The sequence below is a fragment of the Platichthys flesus genome, chromosome 15, assembly GCF_949316205.1.
Source record: "Platichthys flesus chromosome 15, fPlaFle2.1, whole genome shotgun sequence".
NCBI classification, from domain to species: domain Eukaryota; kingdom Metazoa; phylum Chordata; class Actinopteri; order Pleuronectiformes; family Pleuronectidae; genus Platichthys; species Platichthys flesus.
In genome coordinates this window covers 21,857,454-21,883,581 of record NC_084959.1, presented here as the reverse complement: position 1 = coordinate 21,883,581, position 26,128 = coordinate 21,857,454, and the positions used below count along the sequence as shown (strand labels likewise).

Below are 26,128 nucleotides of genomic sequence, written 5' to 3'. Positions count from 1 at the left end.
AGAAGGAAGCTGGATCAGCCAGGCCCCCCCCTTGGTGATGTAGGAGAAGAGAGGCTGGACAGTCTGCTGGCCTTCGAAGGATTGTAGAAAGAGAGAAAGATCTTGGGGAGACCTCTCCTTATATTGGCCCCGGTGACCTCACAGGTCTTGGACCAGAGTGACCAATAGGAGTTGACCCTGGTGGCTCTTGACACCTTTGTGTGATATTGCCCAGACCCCAGGACATGCAGCATCCTGTTACACCCATGGAACCTGTTGCATCTTGGGGGATTGAGTCCACTCTAGCACATGCGGCATGTTTGTTACAAGTTTGACTGAAAGAAGGCCTGTGGTTTGCACAAAAACCATGTCCCAACACAGCTATAGAAAAAGGATTAAAAATTAAACTAGAGGTTTTAAATGAAAAATGTGCCAGTGCTGAAAGATCAATTCATACTGTGATTAAAAGTTTAGTATATAGGATTGGACTGTCACCCTCGGCATAAATAGTGAAGAGTCCTTTCTATGACGTGGATTATGGTTCAATGTCAAAGTGATGAGAAAAACTAAATCCTGTTGTGAATGTTTCAGATAAAGCAACTGGCAAATTAGACCATCTGCCTTCTTGAAAACATTGTTTTATTATCACAGCCCAAAATAAATTTGACTGTAACTGTTATAATTACAGTTGGTACGCCTGTCCTGAAGTGCTCACAGAATGCATTGTTTTCCCATGATAAATTGTTGAGGGATATAAATCAACCATATATTTCAACAGGCTTATACCTCTTATATGGCCACACAGGGCTGAGCACCCACCACCCGAGCTGAAAGGTATTGTTGAATTTATACCAAGCTGACTTTCTCTCCAGAAAGCAGCTTCATTACCTAAACTAAGTGTCTGAGTTTGGCTTATCCTAATATTTTAATTTGTGCTTTGACTAGCTCACTGTGTAGAACTCACTGAAAAAAGATGAGAGCAGTATCAGTAAATTATATCGAGACATCTACAAAGTAAGTGCATTTAATATGGATCAGTAAAGTCAGGCTCATACCCAATCTGCTTAATATGCTTGGTACCAGGGCTGATAATCGGGCTTCCAGCTACAAGACACCAGCTACTCCACACGGACAAATTTGGGTTAAATTATTGATAGACCTGTTCTGTCACTTTGATGGACAGACAACCCAACACCTGTGATCGGACATGACGAACACTGAATAGAGATACAAACCTTTGCAAAGACCTTTGTGAGCACCAGGGCTGAGGTCAAAAAGGAAATCTCCTTTCCCCACCACAAATTGTTGTTAGGACAAGAAAACCACTTATTATTTTTAACAAATCTAATCTATACAGGAAGATATGTACATTGTCAAATCTTTGCTGTACAAAGATTTGACAATACAAAAAAAAAAATGTTCCTGCCAAAAACAGTATCACACCGTCTAAGAAGAGATGTTTCCAGGTTATGAAAAGAGAACATTTAACCATCAGTTATATATATATGACCCCAACAGTAGGTTATGTTTTCAGCTGCATTTGTTTGTTTGTTTGTTAGTTGACAGCATTAAGCAAAAAAATACTGAACCAATTTCCATGAAATTTTGTGCATGGATGGGAAACGTCTCAAGAAGGAACGTAAGTTATGACCATAACTATGGATCTATGAGACCGACCGATGACCGTCACCACGGTCTTAACACGAATGATGTCCTCATCTCCCTATCCTCGAGACCAAATATCAACAATGTCACGTGAGTGACCTTAAGGGGGCTGAGCTCACCGCCCATAAAGCTCCCCGGTGAGCGCGGCCGCCTCCTCCTTGTCTGAACGCCTCAGCCCGTTCTGAGTGACAAAAGAGGGTGACGGTCATCGGTCGGTCTCATAGATCCATAGTTATGGTCATAACTTACAATCTATTTCAACCTCCCTCAGACCGTCACCACGGTCTTAACACGGATGACTAGTATCATCAGGGTCGCGAAGAACAGAGGACTCTACTGCCTCACATCCTCGCCCAGCAGCTGAAAGCAGCACTGCGGAAGCCAATGGTGTGGGGGAAGCCACGTTGACCCTGTAGAATCTAGAGAATGTGCAGGGAGCACTCCATGTTGCTGCTGCACATATTTCTGAAAGAGGGACCCCCTTTAAAGCAGCCCAGGAAGGGGCCATACCCCTGGTGGAATGAGCTACCAAGGAATCTGGGACTGGTATGTTCTGTCCAGAATAGGCCTCAGCGATAGTATTAACGATCCAATGGGACAAACACTGTTTAGACACAGGGTGGCCGACTTTTTTACCCCCAAAACAGACAAATAACAGAGTATGATCCCCTCAGAGACTTTGTGCGTGCAATATAAGCCTTCAGTGCCCTTACTGGGTACAACATAGGCAGGCCGGCTTCCTCCTGTAGTAGAGCCGGATCAGGTTGAAAAGTGCTGATCTCGATCACCTGATTTACCGTCTGATGGTTTATGACCTTAGGCAAAAACGAGGGGTTTGGCCAGAGGGATACACCTGATTCCCCTACCCTCCATCTTAGACAATCGTCACTTATAGAAGACAGAGCATGCAATTCACTCACCCTTTTGGCAGAGCATATAGCCAGGAGGAAAGCTGTTTTGTAAGATAGAGACTTAAGGCTGGATTGCCCTATGGGTTCAAAGGGAGACTGCATCAGGGACCGCAATACCAAGGGGAGTTGCCACGATGGAGCCCTGGGAGCCCTGCTTGGTCGCAGGCGGTGTGTTCCTTTAATGAACTGAGACACTAGAGGATGTCTACCAACTGTAACATCTCCCACTGTCTCATGGAAGAAAGAGATTGCGGCAGTGTATACCTTAATGGTGCTAGGCGCCCTGTTAGAGTCCAAAAGTGACTGAAGGAAACGGAGAATCAGCTCAATAGGACAAGTGGCTGGATTTTCCTGTCTGTTGCGACACCATGTAGAAAACACATTCCATTTATGGCCATAGTTAGCCCGAGTGGAGGGAGCCCGGGCATTGTTTATGGTCCTCAGGACAGCCTCATCTAACCTTTGGGAGAGGTACTGAGAAGGGGCCAAGCCCAAAGCTGCAGGATGTCTGCTCTGGGGTGCCATATCTGACCTTCTGCTTGTGAGAGGAGGTCTGCCCTGACTGGCAGGGCCCATGGTTGACCGTGAACCAGGCGAAGGAGCGTTGGGAACCAATGCTTACCTGGCCACCTGGGGGCTATTAACAGCACCTCGTAGTGGCCCAAGGCTACCCGGTTGAGTACCTGGGGAATCAGAGGGAATGGAGGAAAAGCGTACAACGACCCTTCCGGCCATTCTTGAGATAGTGCATCTAGGCCTAGGGGACCTCCCTGGCTTTTCAGAGAGAACCACATCCTGCAGTGGGATGTCTCTGCTGATGCGAATAGATCGGCCTGAGCCGTGCCAAACCGACTACATGGGAGAGATACAACCTCTGCATGAAGCCTCCATTCTCCTGGGAGAGGACCAGTCCTGGACAGGTCCAGTCCAGTCCTGCTGCTCGATTTACAATCCCTGGGATAAAGATTGCTTTGAGTGAAGCCAGATGCTGAAAGGCCCAAAACAGGAGTTTCTTTGCCACCTGGAGGCAACGCAGGGACCTTGTGCCTCCTTGGTGATTTATATGATACACAGTTAAAGTGCTGTCTGTTCTTATCAAGACATGCCTGCAATGGATGGAGGAAAGGAGAGCCTTCAGAGCAAGGTGAACCGCTCTCAACTCCAGAACATTGATGTGTTTGCCACCCCAAGGGGATATCCACGGGCCATGCACCATTCTGCCTTCCCAGACTGCTCCCCCACCTGTGAGGGAAGCATCCTGTGTTTCCTGTGTCAGGATTTGAGCCTGGACAATTGTCATGCGGATCCTGGAGTAAGGGGGGGGCCGCCGCCGAAACTGAATTCTGTACCCCTTTGATACTGTAGCAAGCACCCATGGGTCTGACACAGTTTCTTCCCAGCTTTCCAGGCATAGCTGAGAATGAAATTCGGCGGGTGTCCCCCCACCACTAGGCTGTACTGCCCCGAGGTCCTGAACCTCTGGGGGGGCGCCTCCTCTGGGGAGCATCTCTAGTCGAAAAACGGGGATGGGACCCACGTCGACTTTGTGAAGGCTGTTTGGAGTCACCAGAGGCTGTGAATCCTGTAGCCTGTCACCTGTCGTTCACCCATGGCTCCTTACGGGCCCAGGATGATGATTGGTGAGGAGGCTGGGAGCCCCTAAGTTTATACCTGGTAGTCGCAGCCCCTCTGAACGTGCGCTGTAGTGACTCTCTGGTACGCCGAGACTGTTCAGCCTTATCTAACACACCCTGGGAGTCAGGATGAAAAACATGTGCTGGCACGACTGGCATATTGGTCAGTTCTTTCCTGATATTCTCGGGAACAGTTGTCTGTGCCAACCAGATCTGCCTCCGAGATATCATGGCAGATGACATAGCTGCACCAATGTCCCTTGTTAGCTGGGAATGAGTGACAAGGGCAGAGTCTATCAGGCTCATGGTGTCCTGGTCCTCTGGGTTGGCTGTTCTCCTAAGAGCTGCCAATAAAATGGCGAGTGCAGTGCCCGAGCGGGCTGCTCGTGTGGCTGCATTATAAGTCCGAGACACCAGTCGGTCTGACTTATCACACTCTTTCAAGGGACAGCGTGGATTGGTGGTTACCCGCTCTGGACCCAGAGATGTTAAGGCTGCCATCTCACGCTCAACTGGAGGCATATCCCCCATACCTTCTTCAGGAGCATACTGATTCTTAGTCAGTCTCCGGCAACCTGCATTGAACTGAGGTGCCCCACTTGGAATGTTCCATGCTTTCCTGAGCATGTGCAAAAAGTCACCAGCCACAGGTACAGTAACTGATTGCTGGGCCTGAGTGATGCCGGCCCAAATCCCATCCACTGGAGCAGGGGCCTCAGTTGGAACATTGAGCCCCACAATTTTTGCCGCACTTGAAACCTTTGAGAGGACGTCGATGGGTGAAGGCTCACTGTCACCCATGTTGCTGAGGTTGGACGCCTCCTCACATTGTGTGGATTTAGGCTGTTTTAGCCCAGCAGCACCCTCAGACTGCCCATCACTTTCAAAAAGGGAACTTTGAGCATAGAGAGAGAGAATGTCAGGGTGAACCACATTCTCCTCCTGATAGGAGGGTAACCTGTCCGGGGAGGACTGCCCATGCCTCGATGCCCTAGCTGTTGTGGCCGGGTACTGGGCCTCAACTCTACCCAACCTCTCTGACAGACCACGTATGGCCGCTAGGATTTGCAGCTGAGTGTCATCATGCTGACCAGCTGGGTTCCGTAAAGGTTTTGGAGCCTGTGTCTTTCCTGAGTCCCGCCTGCGAACAGGGGTGTGCTCATGCATGCGTTTTCGGGGGGCTTTCCTTGAGGTGTGTCCCCTTTCATTTAGTTTGGCTGGTAGAGGCTGCACGGCCCCAGCACTAACAGACTGCTCCACCCATCTGGCTCTTTTAACACGCTCCTCCACAGGCAGTTCCACTGCTGCCACACAGGGGTTCTCAATATCATCCATTAAATGTGCCTTGCCCAAACAAGTCGGGCATTCACGGTGGCCATCTCGGGGATCCATGATACCCCGGCAATAACGGCACAAATGTGAGGACATTTCTGTGTCACTTTTTTGTTTTAGGAATAAAAAGATAAACAATTGCGCCCAGCAGCTACGGATAGCTGATAAAGGGGATCTAATAAACAGGCTAATCACAGCTGGCCAATATCACATAAAACGAAGGAAGGGGTGAAATAACTAATTCACCTGAAAATGCCCACTGTATGCCTGCAATGGCAGAAAACAAGGGGGGTGGGGGGGTGGAGAGAGAACAAAACCCCAGCCACTGCGAACAGGGCTTTAAGGGAAACAGAAAATAGCACCTACAAAGGGTGATAACTAAGAACCAACTGTATTTTATACAGGGAACACAGGTAAACAATCCCACCTGCTGCGCACAGAGGTGAAAAGGGGAAATCGCCTGGCCTCAAACACGGTTTATTTATTCATTTTTGAGAGGCAAATAAACGTGAAAAGGTTGGCCTAAAACTCACCAAAATCCCAGCCACTGCGAACAGGGCTTTAAGGGAAACAGAAAATAGCACCTACAAAGGGTGATAACTAAGAACCAACTGTATTTTATACAGGGAACACAGGTAAACAATCCCACCTGCTGCGCACAGAGGTGAAAAGGGTTATTTATTCATTTTTGAAAGGCAAATAAACGTGAAAAGGTTGGCTTAAAACTCACCTCCACTCACCGTGCGCGAACGCATGAGGGGGAGTTGGAGAAACCCCACTCACAGCGAGTTAGTGGGGTGAGAAGGGGGGGGGCACCCCCCGATCTAAATCAGTTTTTAGGGATAGATTATTTATTGATTAAGCTTCCCAACTTTTCTACTCACTCCTGTAACAGAGCAAACTCTGTATGGACACAAACAGCATGAGATAAACAACACTTACCCAAAGCTGTGAACAAGAGTAGTTAGTACCAGGTGCAGCCAATTAAGCTGCCTGAAACAAAGAGCAGAGCTTAACACATGCAGTGTGACCCTCTGCCTTGCTATTAGAGAAGGGGAAAACCGCAAACAATCCTCAGGGAAACAAGGCGCCTGCACAAAAGTGTCGGATTGATAAACGTGGAGTCCCAAAATATATCACTTACCTGTCGGTCTCGGATGAGGCGAGTGAAGAAAAGAGGAGGCGGCCGCGCTCACCGGGGAGCTTTATGGGCGGTGAGCTCAGCCGCCTTAAGGTCACTCACGTGACATTGTTGATATTTGGTCTCGAGGATAGGGAGATGAGGACATCATTCGTGTTAAGACCGTGGTGACGGTCTGAGGGAGGTCGAAATAGATCCCAATACACTTAAAAACGGAAATGAACGAACAGGTAAATCCAGGATTTACCTGTTCGTTCCCTCCCTCCCACTGAATTAATTCAATCTATGGCTGTATAGTGGAGGGGCACAGGAAGGTTGCTGTCACATGTAATATAGTCCCAAAAGTGCAGGTACACAAAGGGAAAGAGCAGCTCTAGTGTGAGAGAGAAAACGGCATAGCATGCCACTTACTGGTATGTGCACAACTGCAAATAAATGAGGTTTGACTGGGGGATGGTAAAAACTGTGTATTTGTGTATTTCTTTCTGACGATGATATTCTGAACTAAGTTTTGCTTGCTGTCGAACACAACTCTTTACTCGACAGATGTGATGAGATGAGAAATTACAACCTCAGATGATCATGTAAGAATTCTAGTTCTCGATTGCGTCATCAAAGAAACAACACCTGTTTTTTTATTTTATGTATTTTTTTCTAGTGGGTCTGCCCAGGTGCAATACTACATTGCTTTGCCATAAATACTGCTGCTGCAATCAATTGTGTGATACCATTTTCTCTGTTCCTTTCATGGGAAGGGGTGTTTTTCGATGATAAAGTGATAAGATAGAAGCATTGAAGCTCCTCTCCTTAGCATTTAGAGAATTTGAACAGCTCTTCTCCCGGCTGCCACAGAAATACTTCTGGATCATTTGGACTGTCTGTATTTATATAACACTTTTCCAGTCTTGATTCAAATTTAATACCCTTGATAAGCCAAACAGACAATTTGACTGCAGCCCAAGTTACCTTTAACATGGAGAGGCTCTTGAAAAGAAAAATGTTGTAATTAACTGTGGTAATGATCTGGAGTCTACTTCAAAATTATCTCTGGTTCAGCACTGGTAAGCGCTTTAGAACACGAAGGCTTCTTGGACAGAAAACAAAGAGCCGACTCCTTGGCATGAGGATGTGCTGGCTAGTTCAACAACTAAGTCCGGGAAGGAGTTTTTTTTTATTCTTGTTTCACTGAACTGCCATTATTATGGTGCCAGAATGTTCACATGTAATTTTCCCTATGAACTTAACAGATCTCTTGATGTACTGTGTTAAGTGTAAAGTATTTTTATGTAAATTATTATGACCCCTCGGTTGGTGCTACGTATGTATTATTTAAACAGGTAATGAACACTCATCTACCAACTTGCTTAGGCTTCAAGGAATAACTTGTCAGGCTGTCACCTACCACACTGTTCAAGCAAGCTAAACTATGTTACACATAACTCAAGGGAGTTTTCAACACTATTTAGGGTTGTAATGCTTTCATTTACTTGACTGGCAGTTTGTTTAGCAACAAATACAAGCTGTCAGTGTCAGACTTTGGAACGGGCGAATATGGTTATTTCCTGGAGGCAGTATGTAAACTTCATTTGTATCTCGAACACATCTCTTTTGGATTGATGAACAACAGGCTAGCATCCCAGGGGGCTCTTTACTATTTGCTGTATCCAAGTACTGCAGCACCCACATGAGCAAAGATGGTTGAAATGAGACACTGCAAATCTTTGATTTTTACAGGATACCATGTCTGATTGTCTTCTCTTATTAAACTACTAAAATAACATGGTAGGGTTAAACAAAAAATATATGATAAATATACATTTTTGAAAGTAGGATGTGACACTTGAAGTTGGCACAACTCAATCAGCCAGAGACAGTTTATATCAAACTATCGTCCTAAACTATCTCAGTCTGTGTATGTTATCGCTGAGTGCCCAATATACAATTAACTGTCACTTTTTAATTGTTTATGTTTTGGAGAGCTTTTTATATACAGTCTATGTGCAGAGAAATACACTGTTCATATCTGTGATTGATATACAAGTTTGAATGATTGACAGAACTAATGTCAGCTATATCAGATGTCGTTTAAGCAACTGACACAAACCTCCCAAGTTCACAACTTACATATAAAAGCATATATATATATTTACAGGCCTCAGCTGCTTAGTTACTGCTGATTAAATGTGGTGCAGGGTTATTCTGTTCTCCCACAGGTTAAACACTCCTCCTATATTTGCACCACCAGGGGATTTTTAGTCAAGCTGATTATGTTATCACCTTGTCAATCAATCAATCAATCAATCAATCATATTTTATTTGTATAGCCCATATTCACAAATCACAATTCGTCTCATAGGGCTTTAACATGGTGACTCATCCTCTGTCGTCTCAGCAAGAGTAAGGAAAAACTACAAAAAAACCAGGTCAAAATATAGAAACCTCAGAGAGAGCCAAATGTGTGGGATCCCTCTCCCAGGACGGACAGAAGTGCAATAGATGTCAGGTGTAGGAAAACATCATCAAGATGAAAGTTTTTAGCAGTATTGATGAGAGTAAACACCTTGTCTATTACATTAGATTAGAATCCAGTATTCCATGGTTCTAGCAGTATGCACCTTTGTCCTCGTGGCCGAGAGGCTAAGAAACCCTGTGCAATGAGGCAGCTGAGATTTTATATGATCAGTCCACCTCTGTGCCTCTTGCTTTATACCTTAACTCAATTCTGTAGATGTTAAAGTGTGTTGACTCATAACTAATGATATTTGATAAATGTTAACTATCGAGACACTTGTTCTGTGATCGTAAGGCTTTTGTTGGGCTATAGTTTAGCTTGTTATTTTTCTTATTTCATTGTGCACCTCACCCAGACTCTGTATGTTAGTTCTCTAGGCCTTATGTGTGGCGGCCTGGATGTATTTTTATTATAAGCAAGAAAGTTCCGTTAAGTTTAGCAAGACAGGTTTTCTTTTGTTCTTTTCTTTGGGACCGTCAGTCAGGGGAGTAGTGACGGATATAAAAAGAGGTTTTGCTTTTTATTTATTTTTTATGATTTTGCGTCACCCATTGTCCGAAGGCTTTTTCACTGCTCATTATTATTGCTAATGATGTGAATTATTTGACAATACTTTAATAAAAAACCTTCTTTTCCTGACAACATCAGCGCTGAGTTGCTTCTCTTCTTTGCCTCTCTTGACCAATACTGGGTTGTAATAACATAGATCAAAATGATCTACCTGTAATTTTGACACAGTATCAAACCACTACTGTACTATATCTGAGGACATAGAAGAAGACAAGTTAAACTCAGCAGCCCTCACCCCCACTGACTGCTACAGAGCACTGGTCAAATCGGCTTTCTATTACCAATTCGCATGCCAAGTGTGAAGCTAGTAAGTTAAATGGTTCTCGAGATATGCTTTCCACAGACAGACAGCTGTTTGTGGATGTTTGTGGAATTAGTATAGGTAGATCTGCCCAAACTGTCTCAATATAAATTCTTTGGATCCATTCCGAAAAGGATTGATAGATGGTTCTCATTTAGCCTGGAAGCTTGTTAACACATGCTTTAGTATAACATATAGAGCTGCTGATATCTGCATACCACCTCCTGCACATATACATGTCAGACATTTTCAGTCATTATTTCCTTTGCTCTCTGTACCCCATAATAATACCTCACTCTGCCAACCCCATCACTCCTATACAGGCTTTTATTTCTGCATTGATATTGTGACTTTAAAGCTGTCTCTATAACACAGACTTCAAAAATCACTACTCATCCCATACATCACAATCAAATGCGCCTGTGCCGTACCTCCTAGTCTAAAATGACAGACTACATGTTAGGTATTCTTTCAAGTGTGGAAGCCACTGCGTGAAGTGTCATGTTATGTCACGTTTTCCCCTAAGGATCCCTCCTCTGCCTTTTGAGACAAACACCTGTGCGCTTCCTTTGTCTTACTGCTTCAACTGTGTCAGCAGACAACACTGGAGTATTGTTCTTTCTGGAGGGCAACATCATTGCAAATAGCATGCCACTCATTTCTGCTGTGTAAAAATGAGCACTCATCAGGAAACTAATCACCATTGATATCTGTCGGTGCTGCTCTGGTTCTTTTCATCATATTTGTCCGACCAATGAGACCATTATGTTGTTAGGTAAAGACATACAACATTGTGCTGCAGGTTAGATATATATCATGGTCTTGTTTCAAGTCCCTCAGTGGAAACTGTGGTAGGGGGAACAAATTAGATTTGTGTCGGTTAAACATTTAAACACATTTAGTTTGAGTTTTTTTGTCAGCAGGCAGCGGTTTGTTGATAAATAGCTATAAGAAGCCATTGTCCACAACCTGCTCAGCCACAAACAGCTAGAGACCAGCTGGTGAACACAGTGGAGCATGTAGCAGCTTAAGAGCCTGATATTTCCCTCAGGAGTTGGTAGTGACCAAACCAGAGCAAAAACAGAGGAAATTTTGGAGAAAGATTCATCAAGTGGATGTCAACCATCTCCACAAGAATGATAATGTCTGCTGGAAATGAGCATGGGTTTCCTAAGAAATAATTAAATATTGATTTCTTTGAATAATTTATTTTGACATGCTTTTTTACTGTATGCATGTGTGTGTGTGTGTGTGTGTGTGTGTGTGTATATGTGTTTGTGTATCCTAACTTTATCATTTAAGTTGTTTGCATACTTGGCCCCTAAAGCGCCTAAAGGCAATTATTTTCTCTTATGAGCACAATGTTCATTAACTAACAAGATTTAAAAAATACCCACTTTGAGGTTCTGGAAATCTTGTATTTATAAATATATAATATAAAAAACATTATCTATGTCAACCATTTACAAATGCCTGCAGTCTTCAAATGGCCAAAGAAATTCTGAATAAATGCTAATGCCAGCAGGCTATCAGGGTCACACTTTAATTTGTTTGATAACATCTGCTCATTTACACTGAACAAAAACTAAGTACAAATGGAGCTGATTGACATATCATTATAGTTTTGCAGCTATCATATTATAAACCATTGTCAATATTAAGATTTTGATCTGATGATGGCCCAAGATGAAAATTAAAAGAATTACAAGCCTGTGTACACGCTTGTAAAAGCCTGGTGTCCATGTACACTGCTGCTAAGCAATGAGCTAGCAGGCACATAATGTATAGGCAGAGAAGGAAGTTACAACTTTTTGGGGGATCAACATTTTACTCATATTCTGAATTTCAAAAGAAAAACTCTAAACTTATAGAATATAAAAAAACAATAGCACTTCAGAAGAGCGCATACCTCTGTTCAAGACCCAATAGTCCCCCTGAATTCAATCAGACCTTATAGCTCAGTCAACAAAACAATTCTTGTGGAAAAATTATATTTTGTGCCTATGCATCATTTTCTTTGTAATAAGTAAAAAAAATGCCCTATGTGTAAGAAAGTGGGGAAAAAATCCTGATGACAAAAGAGCCTTTGTCCCAACCTAGGCGAAAATGTAACTCCTTCCAGTAGTTATTTTCGTAATCGTCCAAACAAACCAACCAACCAACAAACAAACAAAAAAGTGAAACCTGGGAAAATGTCAACAACTCTAAGCTTTCAGAAAAAAGCAGAAACGAAGAAGAGAATAACTCAAGAGATGGGGTGTTCATGTAAAGACAGTAGTCGCAGCAAAACGTGACTGGCAAATGGTGGTCCAGCTGACAGACACCCTTATCCCTAATGACATGGTGCCAGTGTGGCTTAGACGAAAATATATAGGCCCATAGATAAATCAAATGTGATCCTGGTAGAACTCTTTAAAAATAAATGTCCGGGATGTACAAACATAATTTGTAGAGGTAAAGAATGTGTAGGGTTAAAAGACGATGGTGTCACACAGCACCATAACAATCAGTAAAGGTGTGTGTGTGTGTCACATAACAGCAGTTTCTTGTTTCTGTGGTATCACTACATACTGTATGAGATGGTATCCATGTGGCAACTTCTCACTGTAAGTGACAGCCAGTGCCAATAACAGCAGCTCAGTCACAGGAGCATTGAAGGAGAACATAGATTACAGCCCCGCTTCAGTCTGCAGTAATGTGAAAAAGGACAAACTGACATGTGTGAGGGTGTACATTCACAACCTCTCAACTTTAATGAGTCTTAATGGGTCAAAGGATCCATATTGTATTGTCCACTGAATAAACTGTTTTCTCCAACCATATATCTTCTGGTCCTTTCAGTGGCCCGCAGCCAGGGGTTCAGTGGACACTGTTGATAATTGATGTAGTCCCAATGGAGTTGAAATGGGGACTGAGTCTTGCAGTGCAGAAAATAAAGGTGACACTTGAATTGACAGGGTACATATATTAAATAAACAACCACAGTGGTTGTTCATTTAAAGGCTGGTACTCTGAGAAGCTCTTACCAATGTCACCATCGCTGTTGGACGATTTATTGGCATTCACTGTGGAGGCTTCAGCGCCTCCCATCATTCGACCGTGAGACGGCACCAGAATTCATATTAACATAGTTACAGGGAATCCAACAGCATCTGAGTCTTACATTGTTCCAGTATTTCCATATTTCCTCCATGTTGCCTCATGTCACTTGTCAGTTCTCATAGTGAACAGTGAGGTCTCTTCCTTCATCATCAGCCATAACAGTGGAGTTGCTCATGTTCCTGACACAAGTGAGAGTGTTGAAAGTTAAAATGGTGTGCCAAGAAAAAAAAACAAGTATCAAATGGCAAGCCAGGCTGAACGGCAGATTTGAAATCTCTTAGAAAATGTGGTTTAACTCAGGGAGAAGGCTACTCACTTCAGTTCCTGTACTAACAGACACAAACACTATCCTCCGAGGGAACGGTCCATTATCGCTGGGGACAGACATGAAAAGCAAACGGTGAGGAGCTAGTCAGGGAAATGCCACTCAGTGGGAAAAACATTTAAGATTCTGACTCCCTGTGAGAATTTCTTTGGCTGCCCAAACATCTTGCCTTTTCATTAGTGCAACTCAGAGAAATGTCAAGTAAGATAACCCATTATCTTTTCCTGTTGATAACATACACACACACACACACACACACACACACACACACATACACACACTTCCCAGGTCTTTGGCTGAGGATGCCTGTGCATTACTTTTGAAGTGTGATTCAATTGCTTAATTTGCCACTACTCTTGCTCCTGAAGGTAAGGTTTCTTGATGGGGCCATTATTGGAGCAAAACTATTGAAAAATGTGAATCTCATTCCATCTGTGGGTAATGAAAATTGTGAATCAGTTGATGGATCTGCACATCGGTATTTAAAATCTGTGTGTGAATTAGTGTGTAATCTGATTTGAAATTGTGTTAAATAATCGCCAAATGATTATTGAGTTTTGGGAATGTTTACATGAATCAGCAAATCTGTATTTAGAATGTGTGTGTCTGTGTAATCGGATTTATAGATGTGTAAATAAAATATCTTCAAATATGTATAATGGGTATAAATTGTATTAATATCAGTAAATGTGAAGACAAATCTGGAAACGCATCCATTGATATAAATTGCTGAAAGTATTTAGCTTCAAAGTTATCAGTTTCTGCTCAGCCGGCCTCTCAATGGGCTTTTCTTTTGCAAATATTGATGTAGTGACTTGTCTGTGTTTTCAGTAGCTGCAGCCTTCATACCACTAGGTGGTGATAGCAGTTTGTAGTGGCTGTAGCTGCGTCTCACCAAACTCCATTCACAAATCTCTGAAGTCTTTATTTTCCTTCTCTACGCAGATTTGAGATATCTGTAATAGACGTGATGGGGCCATTATTGTAGTTAGGTTCTGCAGAGGCAAACACTGCGCTCGGCTGCATTTCTCGTTTTTTCCTAACCTAACTGCTATCTGACAAGCAGAAAATTAATCAAGCACAGGGCCTAATAAATATCACTATGTTACAGATTTGGCTACACGTTTTCAGATATCAAAACACTTTCAAATCTTGAAGCATATTTGAAGGTATTTTCTTTACACATGTTTAAATCTGATTACACACACACACACACACATATTCTTAATAGATATTTTCAGATCCATCTACACATTCCCAAATCTCATTACACATAAAGAGATTATTTTACACGTTCACAAAATCTGATTACACACATACGAATTAAGACTCACATTCGTCAATAGTTTTGCTGGAATATTACCCCATATTATGTTGCTGGGGCAGTTTCAATCCACATGGCCACGTAGTGGCATATCTTCTATGATATTCCTTCTCGTGAAACAGAAGAAAACATGTTGACTGTGTCTTCAGTAAAATGATTCAGTATCTTTATTTAGCTTCTTTTATCTTCAGGATGTCGGTCCTCGAGTTTCACTTCTACTTTTCTTATTTTGTGACTTTGTGAAAATATTCTCAGTGAAGATAAGGTTCCACTGAACAAAAGAATATCAGCATTTTGTACTGTGACTCATCAGCCGACATTTTCATGGTTCACCAGCAATATGGACATGTCTCTGCTACAGTTTATATTACACAGAATTTTGAAATTTTTACCCATATAAACATGTAAAAGGGGTAAAATTGCCAAAAAATATACCAAAGAAGTGCCAGATTATATGTATGTAAAAATCATGAAAGTGGGCGGAGACCCCAGAGGGGTGTTACAGACTGTAAATGGGACCATCTGGCCAGTGGTCGTTTAAATTTATTCGTTTTGAAGGTAATTGCAATGTGCTTCAAAGGAATGGCTTTGACTGGTAAATATTGAGGAACCAACTGACAAGAGCTGGCTGAGGTGGTGCAGGGCTGCTTCTTGATAATGTAGAGAGAAGGAGGAACAGCTGTGCTGTAAGCATTCATGTCATGTTGGAGACTGAACATCTGATTCTATAGAATGACTCACCCTGCTGAATGCTCCGTGGGAAGCATAAAGCCGACACAATTAGAACACAGAACACACATGCCTGCACACACAGGGGAGGGCAGAGCTTCTTGGCTTCTCTTCAGGCTGTGAGGCACCAACAAAACAGAACCGACCAAAACCAGCTGCGGCCTCCAGCCAAAATCATGGTTGATTAGAGTAGGGTCCTGTCAGGCCACCGATTGTGAAGCTTCAATCCCCAAATCCACCAAGTATAAAATAAAACAATGTCTCATTGTCAATAGATCAAAGTCTGATTATAGTCATTGTTACTCGCCTAATGTTAACTCAAAAGCTACAGATTCATACTCTGCTGGAGGTAAATAGCTGTCGTGCACGTAGTTGAATGTTCATATTCAAGTGTTGACACATGTGTAGGTGTAGGGGTCAAGTCACCTTCACAATAAATCAATCCTGCAGCTTATCCTGGCACATGTGTTTGGTGAACCTTCGGCAGTTAAAGAAAACAAGGACATTTTTCTGAAATATTCAGAGTACGGAGTTGAAGCAAGAATTATCGGATTGATGACACAGATATGCAAACAATAGTAATCGTAATATGTAAAGAACTAATTTAAATCTACGACTCCTCCCAAATGTATGCTGCACTTATTAACTTGCCACCTTTGTGGCTCCAAATAGTAACTAAAGATTGACAATTAACATAAACCCAACAATCCTGTTTACACTGACTCTACCTGTGGATGAGATGGCAGAATACAGGGTTTTGAGATTAAAGTAAAATGCAATAACATAAATAACAAGCCTTTGTAGCTTACCTCTTGGTGAATGGTGCTTCCATATGATGCTGGCCTCAGGTCGACCCAATGCCAGACACATGAGATTAACGTTGCTGCCCTCGTTCACTGTGATGTCCTTTGATATGTTGGTGATCTTGGCGGGTACTGAGGGCAGAAAGAGAACAATGATTGATGCTTTATATCTTAATTAATGACACGTGGGCAAGGGACTCACCATTCCACATGCTCAGAACAGTGATGAGGTTAAAAACGACCCCCGGGTTGGGGACTCAATTAGTATGAAATTAGCTGACAAATCTGACAATTCTCTGGCTCACTGTGGTTTTATACATGATTGATTTGCTTCTTCCTCTCGCATCTTTGCCAAACTGCTCATTAGACAAGCATCCGACTGATTTGTAGTAAGACATGATTTCATCTGTCTGACCGGAGCACTTTGATCTGTGTGATAGTGTGTGTGTGTGTTTGTATACTAACTTCCTCTCATATCATATGGGGGGGGAATGATTAGGTGCGCACACTGTAACATAACTAACTCGCATCAACTTGAACTTCATTAATAACAACTGACATCTTTCAGAGCAGGATGCTCATTGAAGAAAGATTAGGAAGTCCTTTTTTATGTACTTCAATTTTTTATTTTACTGTACTTGCTTCATTAATGCTTAATGCTAAAATTGTAATGATGTTTAGAGTACTTTATGTCTGCATGAGTAAGAATCCATGTCAATTGAACACATATGATTTATTTAAACAACTTTAAAATCTTTTAAAAATAAATAGCAAAACACTATTTTGCTATCTGGTCTGCATTCAATTGTCCTTTGAATTTAGTGGTTCAATTAGTCTGTTCTGCTAAAACCTGGTCAATGGTTTTATTCTGATCACTTTCCAAATACAAAACTACAATCTGCTGTAGACATGGAACCAGTATTTAACAAGTAACCTACTAATATGATTCAGTTAAACTAACATCGCCTCTACAATTCTATTGTTGGGAAAATTAGATCAATTATGCAGTCTCTCTTTAAGTAATTACTAGAGATGTATGCTCCATTTCTCCTCAGACATTTACACATTAAAGATGCACCCATTCACAAAACTGGATGATGTCAATACAACTGATGGCGAAATGAATAGTAGTATGTGAAGGATAATTACACACAACATTTATTTAAAATAATTATGAGGACCAATGCTGAAATGACTTTATTTCCTTATTCCAGTAATCAAAATTTCCTCATTGAACACAGGAACATGGTTTTAGAAATAACGTCTATAAACTCATGTAATGAAGCTCAGTGTTGTGTTATGTTGTGGATCATGTCTCTCTCTCTCTCTCTCTCTCTCTCGGAGTGCATGTTGGGAGTGAGTCTGGTGAGTGAGCTGGAGAAAGTTTGTTTCAAACTATATATTTCTACCTGTTTACTTTGCTCTTTTTTCCCTCTGCAATTGTAGTAGAGGTGTTTTTTGTTTGTGTGTGAGTGACAGGGTCAGGAGCAGTAGTTTAGTTGTTAGTTGTGTGTTTGTGTTTGTGCAGCATGGCTGCTGCAGGTGGAGGCTCCGGCCTCCACAAGCTAACACGCCGACACGGCATCAAACTGTGTCCGGCTGTGGACTGCTCGGTGGAGGAGGTCAGTCTGGCTGTGGGTGAGGTTGTGGGGTATGACAGTGTGAAGTCTGCCTCACGAATGAACAGTGCTGTGGTGGTGTTTGTAGAGAGCGTAGAAAAAGCTAACCAGCTACTGGAGAGGGGAGTGGTGATTCAGGGCTCCTTCACACCTGTGTTGTCCCTGGCAAATCCGGTCAGGAAGGTCCTAATTTCTAATGTCCCCCCATTCCTGAAGAATGAGTTATTGGAGAAGGAACTGGCCAGACATGGACAATTAATGTCCCCCATAAAAATGATCCCCATTCACAGTAGATCTCCACGTCTAAAACATGTCATGTCTTTTAGGAGACACGTGTTTATGGTTCTCAAGAAAAGTGAGGAGGAGTTGAACCTGGTGTTTACTTTTAAAGTTGAGGATTATAACTACACGGTGCATGTAACTTCAGGGAACATGAAGTGTTTTGGCTGTGGGAGGGAGGGACACCTGATCCGCTTGTGCCCAGACAGAGCCGGTGGGGGCCAGTCGGCTGCCTCTGCATCGGGGCCTCCGGCTGCCTCGGCCGGGGGTGGTTCCTCTGCTCCTGCATCGGGACCTCCGCCTGCCTTGGCCGGTAGTGGTTCCCCTGCTCCTGCATCGGGGCCTCCGCCTGCCTTGGCCGGGGGTGGCTCCTCTGCTCCTGCATCGGGGCCTCCGCCTGCCTTGGCCGGTGGTGGTTCCCCTGCTCCTGCATCGGGGCCTCCGCCTGCCTTGGCCGGGGGTGGTTCCTCTGCTCCTGCGTCGGGGCCTCCGCCTGCCCTGGCGGGTGGTGGCTCGGATGCTCCTGCACCGGGGCCTCCGCCTGCCTTGGTCGGGGGTGGTTCCTCTGCTCCTGCGTCGGGGCCTCTGCCTGCCTTGGCCGGGGGTGGTTCCTCTGCTCCTGCATCGGGGCCCCCGCCTGTCTCGGGTGATGCTGGGGCCACTGTCCCGATGGAGCCACGGGGGGACACACCAGGTTCACGGGGGGAGGACAGTGAGGACGTCCATCAAGAGAACGAGGTGAGATATACTCACACATCCACTAGAGGAGCAGAGGCAGAGCTCCCTGATGAGGAGGATTTTTTGATGGAGGAAGATTTCCTAAAACTGTCAGCCAAAAGAAAAAACCCTGAAAACAAGACAAATAGTAACCAGGCAAAAAAAGTATCTAAGATAAACCCACCGTGTTCTTCCTCTCAGTCAGAGGACATTTCAACAGAAACACCGGAGAACATGAAGGAGGATGTAGAGAGGCTTTACACCTTCACCAGTATCAGGAAGTTTTTACAAAATACTAAGGGCACAAGAATGGTTAGAGTAGAGGACTTCTACCCAGATTTAGGACTTTTCCTCAAGTCATTGAAGTATCACATGGGGAATTCTGAAGGTCCAGACCAACCGACCTTCACTGATCAGGAAACTTATCGTCTTAAAAAACTAATGTCAAAGGTCCGAGCCCAAATAGCAATTTGATGTTGAAAAACCTGTCTGTTTCCTCTGTCTGTGTGGTCCTCTATGTTTGTTTTAACCTCTCTTATCCTCAACATGTGTGACATAAAGCTGGGATCTTTAAATATGAATGGTGCCAGAGGAGATGTGAAGAGAGCTGCTCTGTTCAGCCTGTGTAGAATCAGGAAGTTAAATGTTGTTTTTCTCCAGGAAACACACAGCACACCTGAGAGTGAAGCTTCGTGGAGGAAGGAGTGGGATGGGCAGGTGTTCTTCAGCCATAAGAGCAGTAACAGTGCTGGAGTGGCCATTTTATTTTCCAGGGACTTTCTACCTGTTTCCTCTGCAACAGAGGATATTGTAGAGGGTCGCCTGTTAAAAATACAGGCTGTCTTTGAAAATGTAAAACTAACCTTCATAAATGTTTATGCTCCGACTGTAGGCACAGAAAGAGTAACTCTGCTAAACACTCTGAACTCTGCTGTTAACTCGTGTAGTGGTGAAGGTCACATGTTCCTGGGTGGTGACTTTAACTGCACGGCTGATGCAGCTCTGGACAGAAACCATGCAGAACCTCATGGAGCCTCCAGGAGGTGTCTTGTCAAACTGATTGAACAGAATGATCTGTGTGACACCTGGAGGTTTCTTCATCACACTCAGCGTCAGTACACTTGGGTTCATACTAGAGACAATACTCTATCTATGGCTCGGCTGGACAGATTTTATTGTTTCAAACATCAGGCCAATGCTCTTCAGAGTTGCTCCATACACCCAGTTGGCTTTTCAGACCATTCACTCGTTCAGGTTTCAGTTTCCATTAAAAATATTAAGTGCAGCAGTAGTTACTGGCATTTCAATGTAGCCCTGCTGTCAGATAATGTTTTCAAAAATGCTTTCGTTTTGTTTTGGAACAATTTTTCAAAAACTAAATCTGACTACACCTCATTACAGCAGTGGTGGGATATAGGAAAGGGTCAAATTAAGAATCTGTGCCTACAGTACACTCGCAATGTCACGAGAGACATGACCAGGTCTATGAAAGCTCTGGAGACAGAAATAGTGGATCTGCGAGATTTAGCAGAATCCACAGGAGACGGAGAACATTTTAAAGTTCTCAAAAACAAAAAGTCAGCTCTGTCAGACCTGTTGGGTTTTTCTGCTCAAGGTGCTCTGGTTCGCTCCCGGTTCCAGCATGTTGCCAAGATGGATGCTCCCTCTCACTTCTTCTTTGGCCTCGAACGTAAGAACGGGCAAAAAAGACTCATGACCTCCCTGCGGTCCAACACGGGGCAGCTGTTGCAGGAGTCTGCAGAGATTCGCAGATATGCTGTTGGTTTCTATGAGGACCTCTTCGCGATGGAGTTCCAAGAGAGACCAGAGGTGGCACAGCCGTTCTTTGAGGGTCTACCCAAGGTGCCTGCAGAGGTCAGTGCAGAGCTACACACACAGCTCTCTGCAGTAGAACTACATGCTGCTCTGCAGAGGTTAAAGAACGGCAAGGCTCCGGGTATCGACGGACTGCCTGCTGACTTCTACAAGGCTTTCTGGCCTGTGATTGGAGGAGATCTGCTGTTGGTCCTCAGAGACAGTTTCAACAAAGGACAACTACCTTTGAGCTGCAGGAGAGCGGTCCTCAACCTTCTCCCCAAAAAAGGAGATCTTAAAGAAATAAAGAACTGGCGACCAGTGGCTCTGCTCTGCACGGACTATAAACTTTTATCCAAAGTGTTGGCAACGAGGCTGAGAAAAGTGATGGAGCAGGTCATTCACGTAGACCAGACCTACTGTGTGCCCAGCAGGCTGATATCTGACAATATTACTCTGATTCGGGATGTTTTGAACCTCTCTGGTTCATCGGGCTGTGAACTTGGTCTTATTTCTATAGATCAAGAAAAGGCTTTTGATCGGGTTGAACACGGATACTTGTGGCAGGTGCTGCAGGTGTTTGGGTTCAGCCCTGGTCTCATAGCCATGATCCGGACTTTGTACAGTGACATTGAGAGTGTTTTAAAGATTAATGGTGGATTAAGCTCTCCTTTTAAAGTCCAGAGGGGAATCAGACAGGGCTGCTCCCTCTCTGGCATGCTGTACTCTCTAGCCATAGAGCCGCTCCTGCACAGACTGAGGGTACAGCTGTCAGGTGCAAATCTCCCAGGGTGTCCACAAACTGTGAAAGTATCTGCTTATGCTGATGATGTCATGGTCTTTGTTCAAAAACAAGAGGACATCGATAAATTGGTTGAAAATGTCGATAATTTCAGTAAAATATCATCTGCTAAAGTTAACTGGGGAAAAAGTGAAGCTTTAGCAATGGGAACTGAGCTGAGGAGAGAACTTGTATTACCGGGGGGGTTGACCTGGAAAAAAGAGGGTCTTAGATATCTAGGTATTTATCTTGGGGATGCAACCTTCATAAGCAAAAATTGGGATAATGTTTTAGAGAAGGTAGAGGGACGCCTTAAAAAATGGAAGTGGCTTCGTCCACACATGTCGTTTAAAGGCCGCACCCTCATTATAAACAACCTGGTGTCCTCCATGCTGTGGCACCGACTGGCATGTGTGGACCCCCCAGCACGTCTGCTGGCCAGGATACAGGCCGTGATGGTGGACTTCTTCTGGGACCGTCTGCACTGGGTCCCACAGAGTGTCCTCTTTCTACCTACGGAGGAGGGGGGACATGGCCTTGTCCACTTGGCGAGTAGGGGGGCCGCTTTCAGACTCCAGTTTGTCCAGAGACTCCTTACTGGTCCTTTGGACCTGGTCTGGAGACCAGTAGCCCGTGCCATACTCGAGCGGTGTGGTGAGCTAGGCCTGGCTGAGTCGTGGTTTCTAATGGATGTGAATGCATGTAAGTTGAACAACCTTCCACTTTTTTACAAAGGACTGCTCCGAGTGTGGGGAATGTTCCAGAAGGGCAGACTGAAAGACTCTGACTCTCTGCTTTGGCTCCTCAAAGAGCCAGTGGTTCACGGGAATCGGCTCCGGTGTGCTGCAGAACCAGGCCTGAATCAAAAACTGTGCGAGGCCCGGGTCCTCACACTGGACCATGTGGTGGAGGTGTGTGGCCCTCACCTGGACAACGCTGCAGGTCTGGCCTCACGTTTGGGGATCAGGTCAGTCAGGGTGGTCAGCTTCCTGCTGAGAGGCTGGAAACAGCAGCTGACTCACCCTGAACTTCAGTTGATCACTGATTACCGGGATGGACTCATTCAGCCGGACACCAGTGATCCTCTTCCTGAGTTAACAATTGTTCCTATGATAAAATGTGAAGGTTTGTTGTTGAAATTAAAAACTGCCTCTGGTAATACACTCAGCACCATGACAGGGAAAACAATGTATTATTTACTAGTGAAGTTTCTGAACCAGGACAGACTAGAAGCCCGGAGTGACTCTCCATGGAGGACTCATCTGGATCTGACGGAGGCTCAGAGGCCGGAGTGGAGAGCCCTGTACAAACCACCGCTGACTAAGAGGGGGGGGGACTTACAGTGGAGGGTTCTACACGGAGCTGTTCCTGTAAATGCTTTTGTTTCGGTGATTAACTCTGAAGTTGCTGCTACGTGTCCCTTCTGTCCACAGAGGGAGACAGTTCTTCATTGTTTTCTGAAGTGTGGTCGACTCTCATCACTGTTTCTGTTTCTGACTCACCTGTGTGCTTTATTTGAAGAAGTTTTCACAGATCAAATGTTCATCCTGGGTTACAAGTACAACAGTAAAAACAAAATAAAAAGTCAACTCTTCAACTTTTTTTTTTGGGTCAAGCAAAGATGGCGATCTATCTCTCCAGGAGGAAAAAACTTGAAGACTCACTGGATGTAGATGTTATTTGCATCTTTAAACAAATGTTAAAGGCGAGGCTGAAAACTGATTTTTCTTTCTTTATTTTGTCAAATAATGTAGAAGATTTTGAGAAGATGTGGTGCCTCAAGCAGGTTTTATGTTCTGTGACAATAGATAAGCTGGTGTTTGGTCATATTTTGGATTGAATATTGTTTTTATGTTGATGTAACTTGTGTTTTTGAAAACTGAGTAAATAAAAGTGGCTTGAAAAATCAAAATCAATCTCTCTCTCTCTCTCTCTCTCTCTCTCTCTCTCTCTCTCTCTCTCTCTCTCTCTCTCTCTCTCTCTCTCTCTCTCTCTCTCTCTCTCTCTCTCTCTCTCTCTCTCTCTCTCTCTCTCTCTCTCTCTCTCTCTCTCTCTCTCTCTCTGGGTGTTGTAGGTGATTCAGTGAGGTTTAGGCTTGATCTCAATCAATCAATCAGTGTGCTACTGTCAAACTTTAAATCTATTTTCCTCTCCTTCGCTGCCAGTTGTCATTTTTGGGATTGGCTGTGAACCTCTTCCATTACATTCACCTCCAGTCTTCATATCCACATCCCCTCCTCATTATATTACCATCTTCAGATTCTCTTCATCCCCTCATCCACCACAGCCAGTGTCCAGACTCGAGGGGAGTTTCCTCTACATAACCTTACCCACTCCAATCATTATAACTCCATTTATATCACATTCAGGTCCCCTTTTGGTGTGCATGGCAATAGAGAAAGTTAAACTTTCAATTGAAGTGTCTCCTGATTGAAATATATGGTCATTTTTATTCATATACTATCAAATCCAGGTCATTATATCTTCTCATAAAACATCAAAACTTAGTTAGAAGCTTGAACTAAATAATCAGAAATATTCATTTTCTTATAAAATTTTAAGGAGGCTAGAAAAAATTCACTTTGGGCAATAAATTGATGTCATGCCAGAGAGAACATTTTTAGGAAGAAAACCCTATCCCATGTAAGGGAAAATTCAACTGACCAGGTGTCTCATTGCTGTGGCCTTGGTTTGCTAAAGCAGCCGGACACAACAGATAGACACAGAGGAGGATTTCATATCTTTTTCATATTACGTTTTATGAAGCACCTCTTTGTATTAGTTGTGGCATGTCTTATTTATTTTTTTCATATTGTCTTGTGAAACGTCTCTAGGTATAAGTCCTGGCTTTTTAGAACTTGCAGCCAGTTGTTCCATTCTGATCACCCGTGCTTGTTGTGTAACTCTGCAGAGCTTACTATTATAAAGGCCAAATGGCAACTCCAGTCTGAGAATTTCATTATTTCAAATCTCAGGATGATTTCCATCACAACCAGGTGAAATGCAGTGGTTCACTGTCCTTGTAGCTGTGCCTGCACTCTTCTCTGACCAGAGCCAGTCTATGTGATGGGTGAGGGCAGATCTGCATGACCAATAACCACACTCTGCAGTGATGTCACCTCATCTTTGCAGCAAGGTGGGAGGTAACGAAACTGGAGGTCAGTAAAATAAAGATTTTTGGGGGAGTTAAAATCAATAGAAAGTTTCCAACAAGTTGATACAAGGTTTCTTTTAAAGTGGTAAAATTGTGTTGACTAATTTAACAGATGATCAATAATTTTGCAAATTGCACATGATTCACACAGTTTTATAGAGCCTATCCTGCAACACTTCACTTTATCTCTGCTGAGTGGAAACTACACAAGATTCAACGGGGCATTCACACAGCACAAAGCTGACTTTTTTTCGGCATGTGACCATTCAAAAGTTGAATAAAAAGTCAAATCAGATTTAATGTTTAACATTTTCTCTTTTCTCTTCTTTTGACAGTGTGTATTGAAGTGGCTTTTCAGCTCATTGCTGAGAACCTGAAGACCGAAAAGATCTTGGTCTTTAACAATCAGATATTGGCAGCATAGTAATCTTGTTTTGAACAAATTTGTTGGCCACAATGGTGGAACCTTGAACAAGATAACCATTTGTTCTCTGAAATGATTCCGATATTCTTTTGAAGCTCCTACAAGGAAACTTTCATGTTCTGTGATTTTGGCACCACTGTGGACTAAAGATGTTTCCTGTTGTAAAAACCTTGCACCAGACAGCATATGCTTTTGTTTTGAAAGGAGTGGAAAAAAAGGGGGCACCAAGATCAAAATACTCAACATATAAATGAATGTGAGTATGAACCCACTTGACATTAAAAACAATATTCTGATGATATTAGCAATGATTTAGAATAACCTTTGAGTATTACATACATTTATAGAGGTATGAACAATCCATATTTCCCCACTTCTGTCATTGTGGGCAAATGGAACATCCCACCTGAGACAATACCAAGTCACTCAATGTAAAGTAGCTGTAAATTGGCTGGAATATCAAAGCACACAGCAACACAAAGCTGTTTGCAGGATGCACAGCGATAAGGTTATGTATCGTTATTCTCATTCTGATCTCATTCATCTTGTTTGTAAAGCTGATAATCAGATACTGAACTCCGCAGTACCTCAGTATTTTCTCCGCAGAAGGTGCACGCGTGAACGCAAATGGCAAAGTGAGATGCCCCGCACACTGCAGTCTCTGTCTCTTCACAACTATTTTCAAACTGCTTTAAAGACTGACATCGGAGTAATGTTGTGTATTATGTGCCAAACACTTTCTGATATTCCATGCAGCAGGTATGCAGCTGTTAAACGGGCCAGGGGACTTCCTGCCAAACCTGCATGGTAGCTGAATGAAGTGGAGTGGCTGTTACACAATCGTCTTTTGTTTACACAAATTAGACAAATGCCACAGAACTAATGTGGTAATGATTCATTGAGGGTAAAATGCAACATGTGGTGCCTTTAAGAGGCTCTAAATGTGGAGGGATGAAGCGCGGCAGTTTCAGGACACAGCAGGCACCACTTTCTCAGCCACACTGACCTCGG

General features: G+C 43.5%; 1 protein-coding gene across 2 annotated transcripts in view; it reads right to left on the bottom strand.

Annotated features, from left to right (window-relative positions):
• The window catches only part of opcml (opioid binding protein/cell adhesion molecule-like), a 322,773-nt gene that overhangs the window by 47,644 nt on the left and 249,001 nt on the right, over positions 1-26,128 (bottom strand). For both annotated transcript variants that reach the window (XM_062406602.1, XM_062406601.1), the window contains one exon: positions 16,335-16,460. In XM_062406602.1, the coding sequence (XP_062262586.1) occupies positions 16,335-16,460 (126 nt within the window). The remainder of the gene's footprint in view (positions 1-16,334; positions 16,461-26,128) is intronic.